This window comes from Acipenser ruthenus, unplaced genomic scaffold (assembly GCF_902713425.1).
Source record: "Acipenser ruthenus unplaced genomic scaffold, fAciRut3.2 maternal haplotype, whole genome shotgun sequence".
In the NCBI taxonomy this organism is placed as follows: domain Eukaryota; kingdom Metazoa; phylum Chordata; class Actinopteri; order Acipenseriformes; family Acipenseridae; genus Acipenser; species Acipenser ruthenus.
The window spans coordinates 7-12,500 of NW_026708210.1; the positions used below are offsets into that span (position 1 = coordinate 7).

The following is a 12,494-nucleotide window of genomic DNA, read 5'->3' on the forward strand; positions in this document are numbered from 1 at the left end:
CTCTCCCCCCTCTCCTCTCTCATCACATCCCCTCCTCTCCTCTCTCCCCTCTCTCCTCTCCCCTCTTTTCCTCTCCCCTCTCTATCCTCTCCTCTCTCTCCTCTGTCCTCTCTTCTCTCCTCTCCTGTGTCCTCTCTCCCCTCTCCTCTCTCATCTCAACCCATCCCCTCCTCTCCTCTCCTCTCCTCTCCTCTCCTCTCCTCTCTCAGTTCCAGATGGCTCACCTGGTCCCCCTCAAGCCCTACGCTGCCCCAGTCCCTCGCTCCCAGTCTCTCCAGGACCACCCCACCCGAAACCTGGCCGCCTTCCCCACTCAGGAACCCTCCACGCCCTCCCCCACCCCCTCCCACCCGCCGCACCCCGTCCCGAGGAGACATGGTGCGCCAGAACTCCGACCCCACCCCCCGAGGGCCCCGCCCCCCTGCCCCGGCCAATCAAGGACGAGAACGGCCCCTGGGTCAGGATCCAGGAGGCGGAGCAACCCCCCCAAGGTATTGTGATGTCACTGTGATGTCAGAGAAAGCCAGGCAGCTGCATTCTCAGAGAAATTGGAAGTGATATTTTTTTAAGAGACAGTAATATATATAATATATATTTTACTGTGTAGCATATATGATGCATTTCTCTGTATTTAAAGTATCATGGATTTTCTGAATGTGTAGCCGTGGCGATGGGGGCTGGATGTCACTGACAGGCTGGTTTTGAATGTGTAGCCGTGGCGATGGGGGCTGGATGTCACTGACAGGCTGGTTTTGAATGTGTAGCCGTGGCGATGGGGGCTGGATGTCACTGACAGGCTGGTTTTGAATGTGTAGCCGTGGCGATGGGGGCTGGATGTCACTGACAGGCTGGTTTTGAATGTGTAGCCGTGGCGATGGGGGCTGGATGTCACTGACAGGCTGGTTTTCAATGTGTAGCCGTGGCGATGGGGGCTGGATGTCACTGACAGGCTGGTTTTGAATGTGTAGCCGTGGCGATGGGGGCTGGATGTCACTGACAGGCTGGTTTTGAATGTGTAGCCGTGGCGATGGGGGCTGGATGTCACTGACAGGCTGGTTTTGAATGTGTAGCCGTGGCGATGGGGGCTGGATGTCACTGACAGGCTGGTTTTGAATGTGTAGCTGTGGCGATGGGGGCTGGATGTCACTGACAGGCTGGTTTTGAATGTGTAGCCGTGGCGATGGGGGCTGGATGTCACTGACAGGCTGGTTTTGAATGTGTAGCCGTGGCGATGGGGGCTGGATGTCACTGACAGGCTGGTTTTGAATGTGTAGCCGTGGCGATGGGGGCTGGATGTCACTGACAGGCTGGTTTGCTGGTAACTGTAACTAAACACGCCCTGAATCTCATTTTTAGGTTCCCCAGAGAACGACTTCCATCGCCACTGCCCTGAACAGCAGCCTCTCCACAGGAAACAGGCAACCAGCGAGAGCAAGGTAAGACGTCCCAGGGATACAGGAACTACACTGCACTGAGGGAGAGAGAGGGAGAGAGCCTTTCAAGGAGTACAGACCTCTCTGTGCTTTACAATGCTTCCCTATGCTTTACCAGACCTCTCTCTGCTTTACAATGCTTCCCTATGCTTTACCAGACCTCTCTGTGCTTTACAATGCTTCCCTATGCTTTACCAGACCTCTCTGTGCTTTACAATGCTTCCCTATGCTTTACCAGTCCTCTCTGTGCTTTACAATGCTTCCCTATGCTTTACCAGACCTCTCTGTGCTTTACAATGCTTCCCTATGCTTTACCACACCTCTCTGTGCTTTACAATGCTTCCCTATGCTTTACCAGTCCTCTCTGTGCTTTACAATGCTTCCCTATGCTTTACCACACCTCTCTGTGCTTTACAATGCTTCCCTATGCTTTACCAGACCTCTCTGTGCTTTACAATGCTTCCCTATGCTTCTCCATGCTTTCACTGTGCTTTATCACACATTGCTGTGCTTTTACTAAGGACTCTGTCCTCTGTTTCAGTAATCCAGATCTGCGGAGGAACGAGGGATGGGAGAGGGGGGACAGCCTGGCCTCTGTGTCTAACCTGCCCCAGACAGGCTCTCTGGAGCGCCATCGTGTGGCGGGTAAGCGTCGCTGCAGCCAGGGCAAACACCTCCTGTACCCTCAGAGATCCAGAGAGTCAATTTATTATTATTATTATTATTATTATTATTATTATTTTTATTTATTTATTTATTTATTTATTTATTTATTTATTTATTTATTTAGCCAGGAAAGTCCCATCAAGATTTGACAATTTCTTTTACAAGGGAGCTCTATGTTAAAGTATATTTTCTGTCCTCTCTCTCTCTCTCTCAGTTCCCAGTAAGCTGGACAGTTCTCCGCTCCTCTCTCAGGACAGCAGGGTGAAGCCGGAAGAGTCACGCACCACCTCCCGCCCCGGCAGACCAGCGGTGAGAGACACAGCGTGGAAAAACACAGCACAGAAAACACAGGAAAACACAGGAAAACACGGGAAAACACAGGAAAACACAGCACAGAAAATACAGGAAAACACAGGAAAACACAGCACAGAAAATACAGGAAAACACAGGAAAACACAGCACAGAAAACACAGGAAAACACAGGAAAACACAGCACAGGAAAACACAGGAAAACACAGCACAGAAAACACAGGAAAACACAGGAAAACACAGCACAGAAAATACAGGAAAACACAGGAAAACACAGCACAGAAAATACAGGAAAACACAGCACAGAAAACACAGGAAAACACAGCACAGAAAACACAGGAAAACACAGGAAAACACAGCACAGGAAAACACAGGAAAACACAGCACAGAAAATACAGGAAAACACAGGAAAACACAGGAAAACACAGCACAGAAAATACAGGAAAACACAGGAAAACACAGCACAGAAAACACAGGAAAACACAGGAAAACACAGCACAGAAAATACAGGAAAACACAGGAAAACACAGCACAGAAAATACAGGAAAACACAGGAAAACACAGCACAGAAAATACAGGAAAACACAGGAAAACACAGCACAGAAAATACAGGAAAACACAGGAAAACACAGCACAGAAAACACAGGAAAACACAGGAAAACACAGCACAGAAAATACAGGAAAACACAGGAAAACACAGCACAGAAAACACAGGAAAACACAGGAAAACACAGCACAGGAAAACACAGGAAAACACAGGAAAACACAGCACAGAAAACACAGGAAAACACAGGAAAACACAGCACAGAAAATACAGGAAAACACAGGAAAACACAGCACAGAAAATACAGGAAAACACAGGAAAACACAGCACAGAAAACACAGGAAAACACAGGAAAACACAGCACAGAAAACACAGGAAAACACAGGAAAACACAGCACAGGAAAACACAGGAAAACACAGCACAGAAAATACAGGAAAACACAGGAAAACACAGCACAGAAAATACAGGAAAACACAGGAAAACACAGCACAGAAAACACAGGAAAACACAGGAAAACACAGCACAGAAAATACAGGAAAACACAGGAAAACACAGCACAGAAAATACAGGAAAACACAGGAAAACACAGCACAGAAAATACAGGAAAACACAGGAAAACACAGGAAAACACAGCACAGAAAATACAGGAAAACACAGGAAAACACAGCACAGAAAACACAGGAAAACACAGGAAAACACAGCACAGAAAATACAGGAAAACACAGGAAAACACAGCACAGGAAAACACAGCACAGGAAAACACAGGACAGAAAAGACAGGAAAATACAGCACAGACAAATAATTTATGGACTCAGTAGATATTGATTGAATCAGAAAAATCAATAGCGGCTGATACAGACCAGTGATCATATCGAACAGGTGAAGAATTAACCTAAGGAAAGTGTTTCCGTGGATAAAATATCCCTTTTTTTAAAATGATTTTTAAAAACGTGCTCTCTTCACTAACCTAAGACTAACTCCTCTGTTAACCTTCTCTCCCTCTCCCTATCTCTCCTCCCTAACCTCCCACCCCCTCTCTCCCTCCTCTTCCCTCTCCCTCCCTCCCTTCCTCTCTCTCTCCCTCTTCATCTGTGATGCTCAGAGCTATAAAAGAGCAATAGGAGAGGTTAGTATCTGTGTGTGTGTGAGTGTGAGAGTTTCCCCACAGTAAAAGCACAGCAAAGTGTAATTAAGCACAGAGAAAGCATTGTAAAGCACAGAGAGGTCTGGTGAAGCACTGTAAAGCACAGAGAGGTCTGGTGAAGCATAGGGAAGCATTGTAAAGCACAGAGAGGTCTGGTAAAGCATAGGGAAGCATTGTAAAGCAGAGAGGTATGGTAAAGCATAGGGCAGCATTGTAAAGCACAGAGAGGTCTGGTAAAGCATAGGGAAGCATTGTAAAGCAGAGAGGTATGGTAAAGCATAGGGCAGCATTGTAAAGCACAGAGAGGTGTGGTAAAGCATAGGGAAGCATTGTAAAGCACAGAGAGGTGTGGAAAGCATAGGGAAGCATTGTAAAGCACAGAGAGGTCTGGTAAAGCATAGGGAAGCATTGTAAAGCACAGAGAGGTCTGGTAAAGCATAGGGAAGCATTGTAAAGCAGAGAGGTATGGTAAAGCATAGGGCAGCATTGTAAAGCACAGAGAGGTATGGTAAAGCATAGGGCAGCATTGTAAAGCACAGAGAGGTGTGGTAAAGCATAGGGAAGCATTGTAAAGCACAGAGAGGTGTGGTAAAGCATAGGGAAGCATTGTAAAGCACAGAGAGGTCTGGTAAAGCATAGGGTAGACAGACTCTCTGGGACAGTAAAATAATTATCTGAGCAGTGTTGAGGACCCTTAAGAGGCGGACGAGGTGATAAACACTGCTTTTGGGGCTCCCGAGTGGCGCATCCAGTAAAGGCGCTCCGCGCGGAGTGCAGGATGTGCCCTATAGCCTGGAGATCGCAGGTTCGAATCCAGGCTATGTCACAGCCGACCGTGACCGGGAGTTCCTAGGGGGCGGCGCAGAATTGGCTGAGCGCTGCCCGGGTGGGGAGGGCTTAGGTCAGCAGGGGAATCCACGGCTCACTGCGCTTCAGCGACCTCTGTGGCCGACAGGGCGCCTGTGGCTCTGCAGTGGAGCCGCCAGATCTCTGCTGTGCTCCGGCACTGTAGGTCTGGTGGCATCGCTGTGGATCTGCAGTGCGAAAAATGACAGCTTGGCAGGAGCACGTTTCGGAGGACGCGTGTTCCAGCCTCCGTGTCCCGAGTCGCCGGGGGGGGGGTTGCGAGCGGTGAGCCGAGGATACAGGTAATAATTGGGCGCATGCTAAAGGGGAGAAAACCGGGGTAACAAAATTGGCGACGACTACATTTAAAAAAAAAAACAAAAAAAAAACACTGGTCATTTTTTTTTTTTTTTTTGGGGTGCGGGCACGCAGGATCGCGGGCTGTTCCCCAAAGAAAAGCCGGAGGACGGGCCTCGCCCCCCAGTGAAGGTCATGGACTACTCTTCATCGAGCGAGGACTCGGGAGAGAGCAGCGAGGAGGAGGAGGAGGGGGAGGAGAGAGGAGAGGAGAGCCGAGAGCGGTGAGAGAGAGCGAGCGAGAGAGAGAGAGAGAGGTGTTGTGTGTGTGTGTTAACCCTGCGCTGTGGGTGTCTGTGACTCTGTGTTTATTAACCCCTGTGTCTCTGTGTGTGTGTCTCTGTGTGTGTGTTAACCCTGCGCTGTGGGTGTCTGTGACTCTGTGTTTGTTAACCCCTGTGTCTCTGTGTGTGTGTGTGTGCGTGCGTGCGTGCGTGCGTGCGTGTGTTAACCCTGCTCTCTCCCGCAGGCTGCGCAGGGGGAGGGATGGTGACAGCGACAGTGTCAGCACCATGGTGGTGCACGATGAGGAGGAGCCCCCCCACGTCAACACGAGCAGCGACTTCGGAGAGCAGACCCTCCTGCTGCAGAGAGTGAGTCCGTCACACACAATACAGACCCTCCTGCTGCAGAGAGGGAGTCCGTCACACACAATACAGACCCTCCTGCTGCAGAGAGGGAGTCCGTCACACACAATACAGACCCTCCTGCTGCAGAGAGGGAGTCCGTCACACACAATACAGACCCTCCTGCTGCAGAGAGGGAGTCCGTCACACACAATACAGACCCTCCTGCTGCAGAGAGGGAGTCCGTCACACACAATACAGACCCTCCTGCTGCAGAGAGGGAGTCCGTCACACACAATACAGACCCTCCTGCTGCAGAGAGGGAGTCCGTCACACACAATACAGACCCTCCTGCTGCAGAGAGTGAGTCCGTCACACACAATACAGACCCTCCTGCTGCAGAGAGGGAGTCCGTCACACACAATACAGACCCTCCTGCTGCAGAGAGGGAGTCCGTCACACACAATACAGACCCTCCTGCTGCAGAGAGGGAGTCCGTCACACACAATACAGACCCTCCTGCTGCAGAGAGGGAGTCCGTCACACACAATACAGACCCTCCTGCTGCAGAGAGGGAGTCCGTCACACACAATACAGACCCTCCTGCTGCAGAGAGGGAGTCCGTCACACACAATACAGACCCTCCTGCTGCAGAGAGGGAGTCCGTCACACACAATACAGACCCTCCTGCTGCAGAGAGGGAGTCCGTCACACACAATACAGACCCTCCTCCTGCAGAGAGGGAGTCCGTCACGCACAATACAGACCCTCCTGCTGCAGAGAGGGAGTCCGTCACACACAATACAGACCCTCCTGCTGCAGAGAGGGAGTCCGTCACACACAATACAGACCCTCCTGCTGCAGAGAGGGAGTCCGTCACACACAATACAGACCCTCCTGCTGCAGAGAGGGAGTCCGTCACACACAATACAGACCCTCCTGCTGCAGAGAGGGAGTCCGTCACACACAATACAGACCCTCCTGCTGCAGAGAGGGAGTCCGTCACACACAATACAGACTATACACACACACACACTGACACACAGTACAGTCTGTACACACTGACACACACAGTACAGTCTGTACACACTGACACACACACACACAGAGACACACACACTGACACACACAGAGACACACACACACACTGACATGTTGTAATGTTTGTTTCCTTGTTGTTCAGACCCCCGAGGAGCAGCGCAGTCACAATGGATACACAAACCTGCCAGATGTAGTACAACCTGGACACTCCCCGACCGACCCCAAGAGTCAGGGGGCTTCCCCCAGCAAGGAGGGGGGCTACGACGTGAGTGCAAGACTCCCCCTGTGTACCTCCCCTACCCCCTTTGTACCTCCCCTACCCCCTTACACCTCCCCTACTCCCTACCCCCTTACACCACCTCCCCTACCCCCTTACACCACCTCCCCTACTCCCTACCCCCTTACACGTCCCCTACTCCCTACCCCCTTACACCACCTCCCCTACCCCTACACCTCCCCTACTCCCTACCCCCTTACATCACCTCCCCTACCCCTACACCTCCCCTATTCCTTACCCCCTTACATCACCTCCCCTACCCCTACACCTCCCCTATTCCCTACCCCCTTACATCACCTCCCCTACCCCTACACCTCCCCTACCCCCTTACACCTCCCCTACTCCCTACCCCCTACACTTCCCTATCCCTTTTTAAATCTGATTTTTTTAACATGCTCTTGAGACTCCTCTGTTAACCCTCCCTCTCTCTGTCTCTCTCCCTCTCTCTCTCTCCCTCTCTCTCTCTCTCTCCCTCTCTCCGTCTCTCCCTCTCTCTCCTCCCCCCTCTCCTTCTCTCTCCTCCTCTCTCTCTCCTCCCCCTCTCCTTCTCTCTCTCTCTCTCTCTCTCTCTCTCTCTCTCTCTCTCTCTCTCTCTCTCTCCAGTACCAGTCCCGTGGTCTAGTCAAGGCTCCTGGAAAGGCCTCCTTCACCACCTTTGTTGATCTGGGGATGTACCAGTCACAGGGGGGCGCTATGGAGGGCGTCTCAGTCGGGGGTGAGTGGTGCTCTCATCACTGATTGCCCAGCCAGGGGTGCAAATTTGGCACTATGTAAAGCACAGAGAGGTCTGGTAAAGCACAGGGAAGCATTGTAAAGCACAGAGAGGTGTGGTAAAGTATAGGGAAGCATTGTAAAGCACAGAGAGGTCTGGTAAAGCATAGGGAAGCATTGTAAAGCACAGAGAGGTATGGTAAAGCATAGGGAAGCATTGTAAAGCACAGACAGGTATGGTAAAGCATAGGGAAGCATTGTAAAGCACAGACAGGTATGGTAAAGCATAGAGAAGCATTGTAAAGCACAGAGAGGTCTGGTAAAGCATAGGGAAGCATTGTAAAGCACAGAGAGGTGTGGTAAAGCATAGGGAAGCATTGTAAAGCACAGAGAGGTCTGGTAAAGCATAGGGAAGCATTGTAAAGCACAGAGAGGTCTGGTAAAGCATAGGGAAGCATTGTAAAGCACAGAGAGGTCTGGTAAAGCATAGGGAAGCATTGTAAAGCACAGAGAGGTGTGGTAAAGCATAGGGAAGCATTGTAAAGCACAGAGAGGTCTGGTAAAGCATAGGGAAGCATTGTAAAGCACAGAGAGGTCTGGTAAAGCATAGGGAAGCATTGTAAAGCACAGAGAGGTGTGGTAAAGCACAGGGAAGCATTGTAAAGCACAGAGTGGTCTGGTAAAGGTATTAAGGTTGTATTAAGTCTGTATTAAGTCACTGTTCGTTGCGTGTACCCCCAGGTTTCATTGGGGGGGAGGCCTCGCGCTTGGAGCAGCTGAAGTTCGAGGTGCGGAAGGGCTCCATGGTTAACGTGAACCCCTCAAACACGAGACCCCACAGCGACACCCCAGAGATCCGCAAGTACAAGAAGAGGTTCAACTCGGAGATACTGTGCGCAGCGCTGTGGGGTGAGAGAGGGGAGGGGAGGAAGTGATGTAGAGAGTGAGAGGGAGTGAGTGAGTGCTGGAGAGAGTGATACAGAGTGAGGTGGAGTGAAGCACACAGAGTAGTTAAAACCTGCTGGACTGTGTGTTTCTGAGCTCTATCGTGTCTTGTGTCCCCCCCCCCTCTCTCGGGGGTGACCCTGCTGGACTGTGTGTTTCTGAGCTCTGTCGTGTCTTGTGTCCCCCCCCCCTCTCTCGGGGGTGACCCTGCTGGACTGTGTGTTTCTGAGCTGTGTCGTGTCTTGTGTCCCCCCCCCCTCTCTCTCGGGGGTGACCCTGCTGGACTGTGTGTTTTTGAGCTGTGTCGTGTCTTGTGTCCCCCCCCCCTCTCTCTCGGGGGTGACCCTGCTGGACTGTGTGTTTCTGAGCTCTGTCGTGTCTTGTGTCCCCCCCCTCTCTCAGGGGTGACCCTGCTGGACTGTGTGTTTCTGAGCTCTGTCGTGTCTTGTGTCCCCCCCCCCTCTCTCGGGGGTGACCCTGCTGGACTGTGTTTTTGAGCTGTGTCGTGTCTTGTGTCCCCCCCCCCTCTCTCAGGGGTGAACCTGCTGGTCGGCACGGAGACCGGGCTGAAGCTCCTGGATCGCAGCGGGCAGGGGAAGGTCTACTCCCTCATCAACGGCCGACGCTTCCAGCAGATGGAGGTCCTGGAGGGGCTCAACCTGCTGATCACTATATCAGGTACTGCTGGTCACTGTATCAGGGACCCGCTGCGTGTGTGCTGCCTGTCCCCTCTCCGCCTCACTCCCCCGCTCTCTCCTCTCTTCTCCCCCTCTCTCAGGTAAGAAGTATAAGCTGCGTGTGTACTACCTGTCCTGGCTGAGGAATAAGATCCTTCACAACGACCCTGAGGTGGAGAAGAAGCAGGGCTGGACCACAGTGGGGGAGATGGAGGGCTGCGTGCATTACAAAGTGGGTGAGTACAGACTGCACCCTGCACCCGATACACTGCACCCTACACACTGCACCCTGCACCCGATACACTACACACTATATCCTACACCCTACACACTGCACCCGTTACACTACACACTACACACTATATCCTACACCCTACACACTGCACCCTGCACCCGATACACTACACACTATATCCTACACCCTACACACTGCACCCTACACCCTACACACTGCACACTATATCCTACACCCTACACACTGCACCCTGCACCCGATACACTACACACTATATCCTACACACTGCACCCTGCACCCGATACACTGCACACTACACACTATATCCTACACCCTACACACTGCACCCTGCACCCGATACACTACACACTATATCCTACACACTGCACCCTGCACCCGATACACTGCACACTACACACTATATCCTACACCCTACACACTGCACCCTGCACCCGATACACTACACACTATATCCTACACCCTACACACTGCACCCTGCACCCTACACCCTACACACTGCACCCTGCACCCGATACACTACACACTATATCCTACACCCTACACACTGCACCCTGCACCTGATACACTATACCCAACACACTGCACCCAGCACTGCACCCTACACCCTACACACTGCACCCTGCACCTGATACACTATACCCAACACACTGCACCCAGCACTGCACCCTACACACTGCACCCTGCACCTGATACACTATACCCTACACACTGCACCCAGCACCCTACACCCTACACACTGCACCCTGCACCTGATACACTATACCCAACACACTGCACCCAGCACTGCACCCTACACACTGCACCCTGCACCTGATACACTATACCCTACACACAGCACCCTGCACCTGATACACTATGCCCTACACACTGCACCCTACACACACACTCTCTCTCTCTCGCATACACACTCACACTCACTCTCTCTCACAAACACTCACTCTCTCTCTCTCGTGCACACACACACACTCGCACACACACTCACACTGCTCTCCCCCTCTCCTCTCCTCTCTCTCCAGTGAAGTACGAGCGGATCAAGTTCCTGGTGATTGCTCTGAAGAGCTCGGTGGAGGTGTACGCCTGGGCACCCAAACCCTACCACAAGTTCATGGCCTTCAAGGTACGAGAATCCGCTCAGCCCTGCTTTACCCAGGGCTGTACTCTGCATTCACTATAGTGTCCCATTTCAATATGCTTTACCAGACCTCTCTGTGCTTTACAATGCTTCCTTATGCTTTACCAGACCTCTCTGTGCTTTACAATGCTTCCCTATGCTTTACCAGACCTCTCTGTGCTTTGCAATGCTTCCCTATGCTTTACCACACCTCTCTGTGCTTTACAATGCTTCCCTATGCTTTACCACACCTCTCTGTGCTTTACCATGCTTCCTTATGCTTTACCAGACCTCTCTGTGCTTTACAATGCTTCCCTATGCTTTACCACACCTCTCTGTGCTTTACAATGCTTCCCTATGCTTTACCACACCTCTCTGTGCTTTACAATGCTTCCCTATGCTTTACCAGACCTCTCTGTGCTTTTAATACTAGCAGAAACGTGTATGAGGTTCTGTTAAGACCACATAGTCCTTTATTTATTAATAATAATAATAATAATAATAATAATAATAATAATAATAATAATAATAATAATAATAATAATAATAATAATATTATTTATTTGGCAGATCCTTTATCCAAGGCGACTTCCAGGTGTTACTGGGCAGTACAGGGTTACAATGCAAGATTCATATCTAAACAGTGTTTGAGTTTACTGCAGAGAGCAGTGTGTGTGTGTGTGTGTGTGTGTGTGTGTGTGTGTGTGTGTGTGTGTGTGTGTGTGTGTGTGTGTGTGTGTGTCTGTGTGTGTGTGTGTTTCTCTTCTCTTTTCACCTCCCCGTTTCATTCTGTCCGTTTGTTCCCCCCCCCCTCGCAGTCGTTCGCTGACCTGCCCCACCGCCCACAGCTCGTGGACCTGACGGTGGAGGAGGGTCAGAGGTTAAAGGTCATCTACGGGTCGAGCGCCGGGTTCCACGCCATTGACGTCGATTCGGGGAACAATTACGATATCTACATCCCCGTCCACGTGAGTACGGAGGAGGGAGGGAGGGAGGGAGGGAGGGAGAGGGCTCCAGAAACAGCGAGAATCTCAGGGAGGGAAATAAGACTCCCGTTGCACAGCAGTGTGATCCATTCTGTCTGTCCTGTTGCAACGTTGTAATGCATCCCTGTAGATTCAGAGCCAGGTCCTGCCCCTGTCTGTGTGTTAATGCCCCCTGTGTCTCTGTGTCCCTGTAGATTCAGAGCCAGGTCCTGCCCCTGTCTGTGTGTTAATGCCCCCTGTGTCTCTGTGTCCCTGTAGATTCAGAGCCAGGTCCTGCCCCACGCCATCGTGTTCCTGCCCCTGTCGGACGGGATGGAGATGTTGCTGTGCTATGAGGACGAGGGCGTCTATGTGAACACCTACGGGCGGATCATCAAGGACGTGGTGCTGCAGTGGGGCGAGATGCCCACCTCCGTGGGTGAGTGTGTTGTTATTATTATTATTATTATTATTATTTATTAGCAGACGCCCTTATCCAGGGCGACTTACAATTGTTACAAGATATCACATTATTTTTACATACAATTACATTATTTTTTACAAACAATTACCCATTTATAGAGTTGGGTTTTTACTGGAGCAATCTAGGTAAAGTACCTTGCTCAAGGGTACAGCAGCAGTGTC

General features: G+C 51.1%; 1 protein-coding gene across 1 annotated transcript in view; it reads left to right on the forward strand.

Moving 5' to 3' along the window:
* Positions 1-209: 209 nt before the first annotated feature.
* LOC131730029 (misshapen-like kinase 1) overlaps positions 210-12,494 on the forward strand; it is a gene marked incomplete at its 5' end in the record, with an annotated part of 13,464 nt that continues 1,179 nt past the window's right edge. Inside the window, 15 exons of the mRNA XM_059020322.1 lie at positions 210-491; positions 1,357-1,436; positions 1,975-2,078; positions 2,314-2,408; positions 4,056-4,079; positions 5,376-5,524; positions 5,770-5,893; positions 7,050-7,172; positions 7,788-7,899; positions 8,637-8,804; positions 9,375-9,518; positions 9,619-9,753; positions 10,790-10,890; positions 11,703-11,852; positions 12,129-12,288. Coding sequence (XP_058876305.1) covers positions 210-491; positions 1,357-1,436; positions 1,975-2,078; positions 2,314-2,408; positions 4,056-4,079; positions 5,376-5,524; positions 5,770-5,893; positions 7,050-7,172; positions 7,788-7,899; positions 8,637-8,804; positions 9,375-9,518; positions 9,619-9,753; positions 10,790-10,890; positions 11,703-11,852; positions 12,129-12,288 — 1,951 coding nt within the window. The remainder of the gene's footprint in view (positions 492-1,356; positions 1,437-1,974; positions 2,079-2,313; positions 2,409-4,055; positions 4,080-5,375; positions 5,525-5,769; positions 5,894-7,049; positions 7,173-7,787; positions 7,900-8,636; positions 8,805-9,374; positions 9,519-9,618; positions 9,754-10,789; positions 10,891-11,702; positions 11,853-12,128; positions 12,289-12,494) is intronic.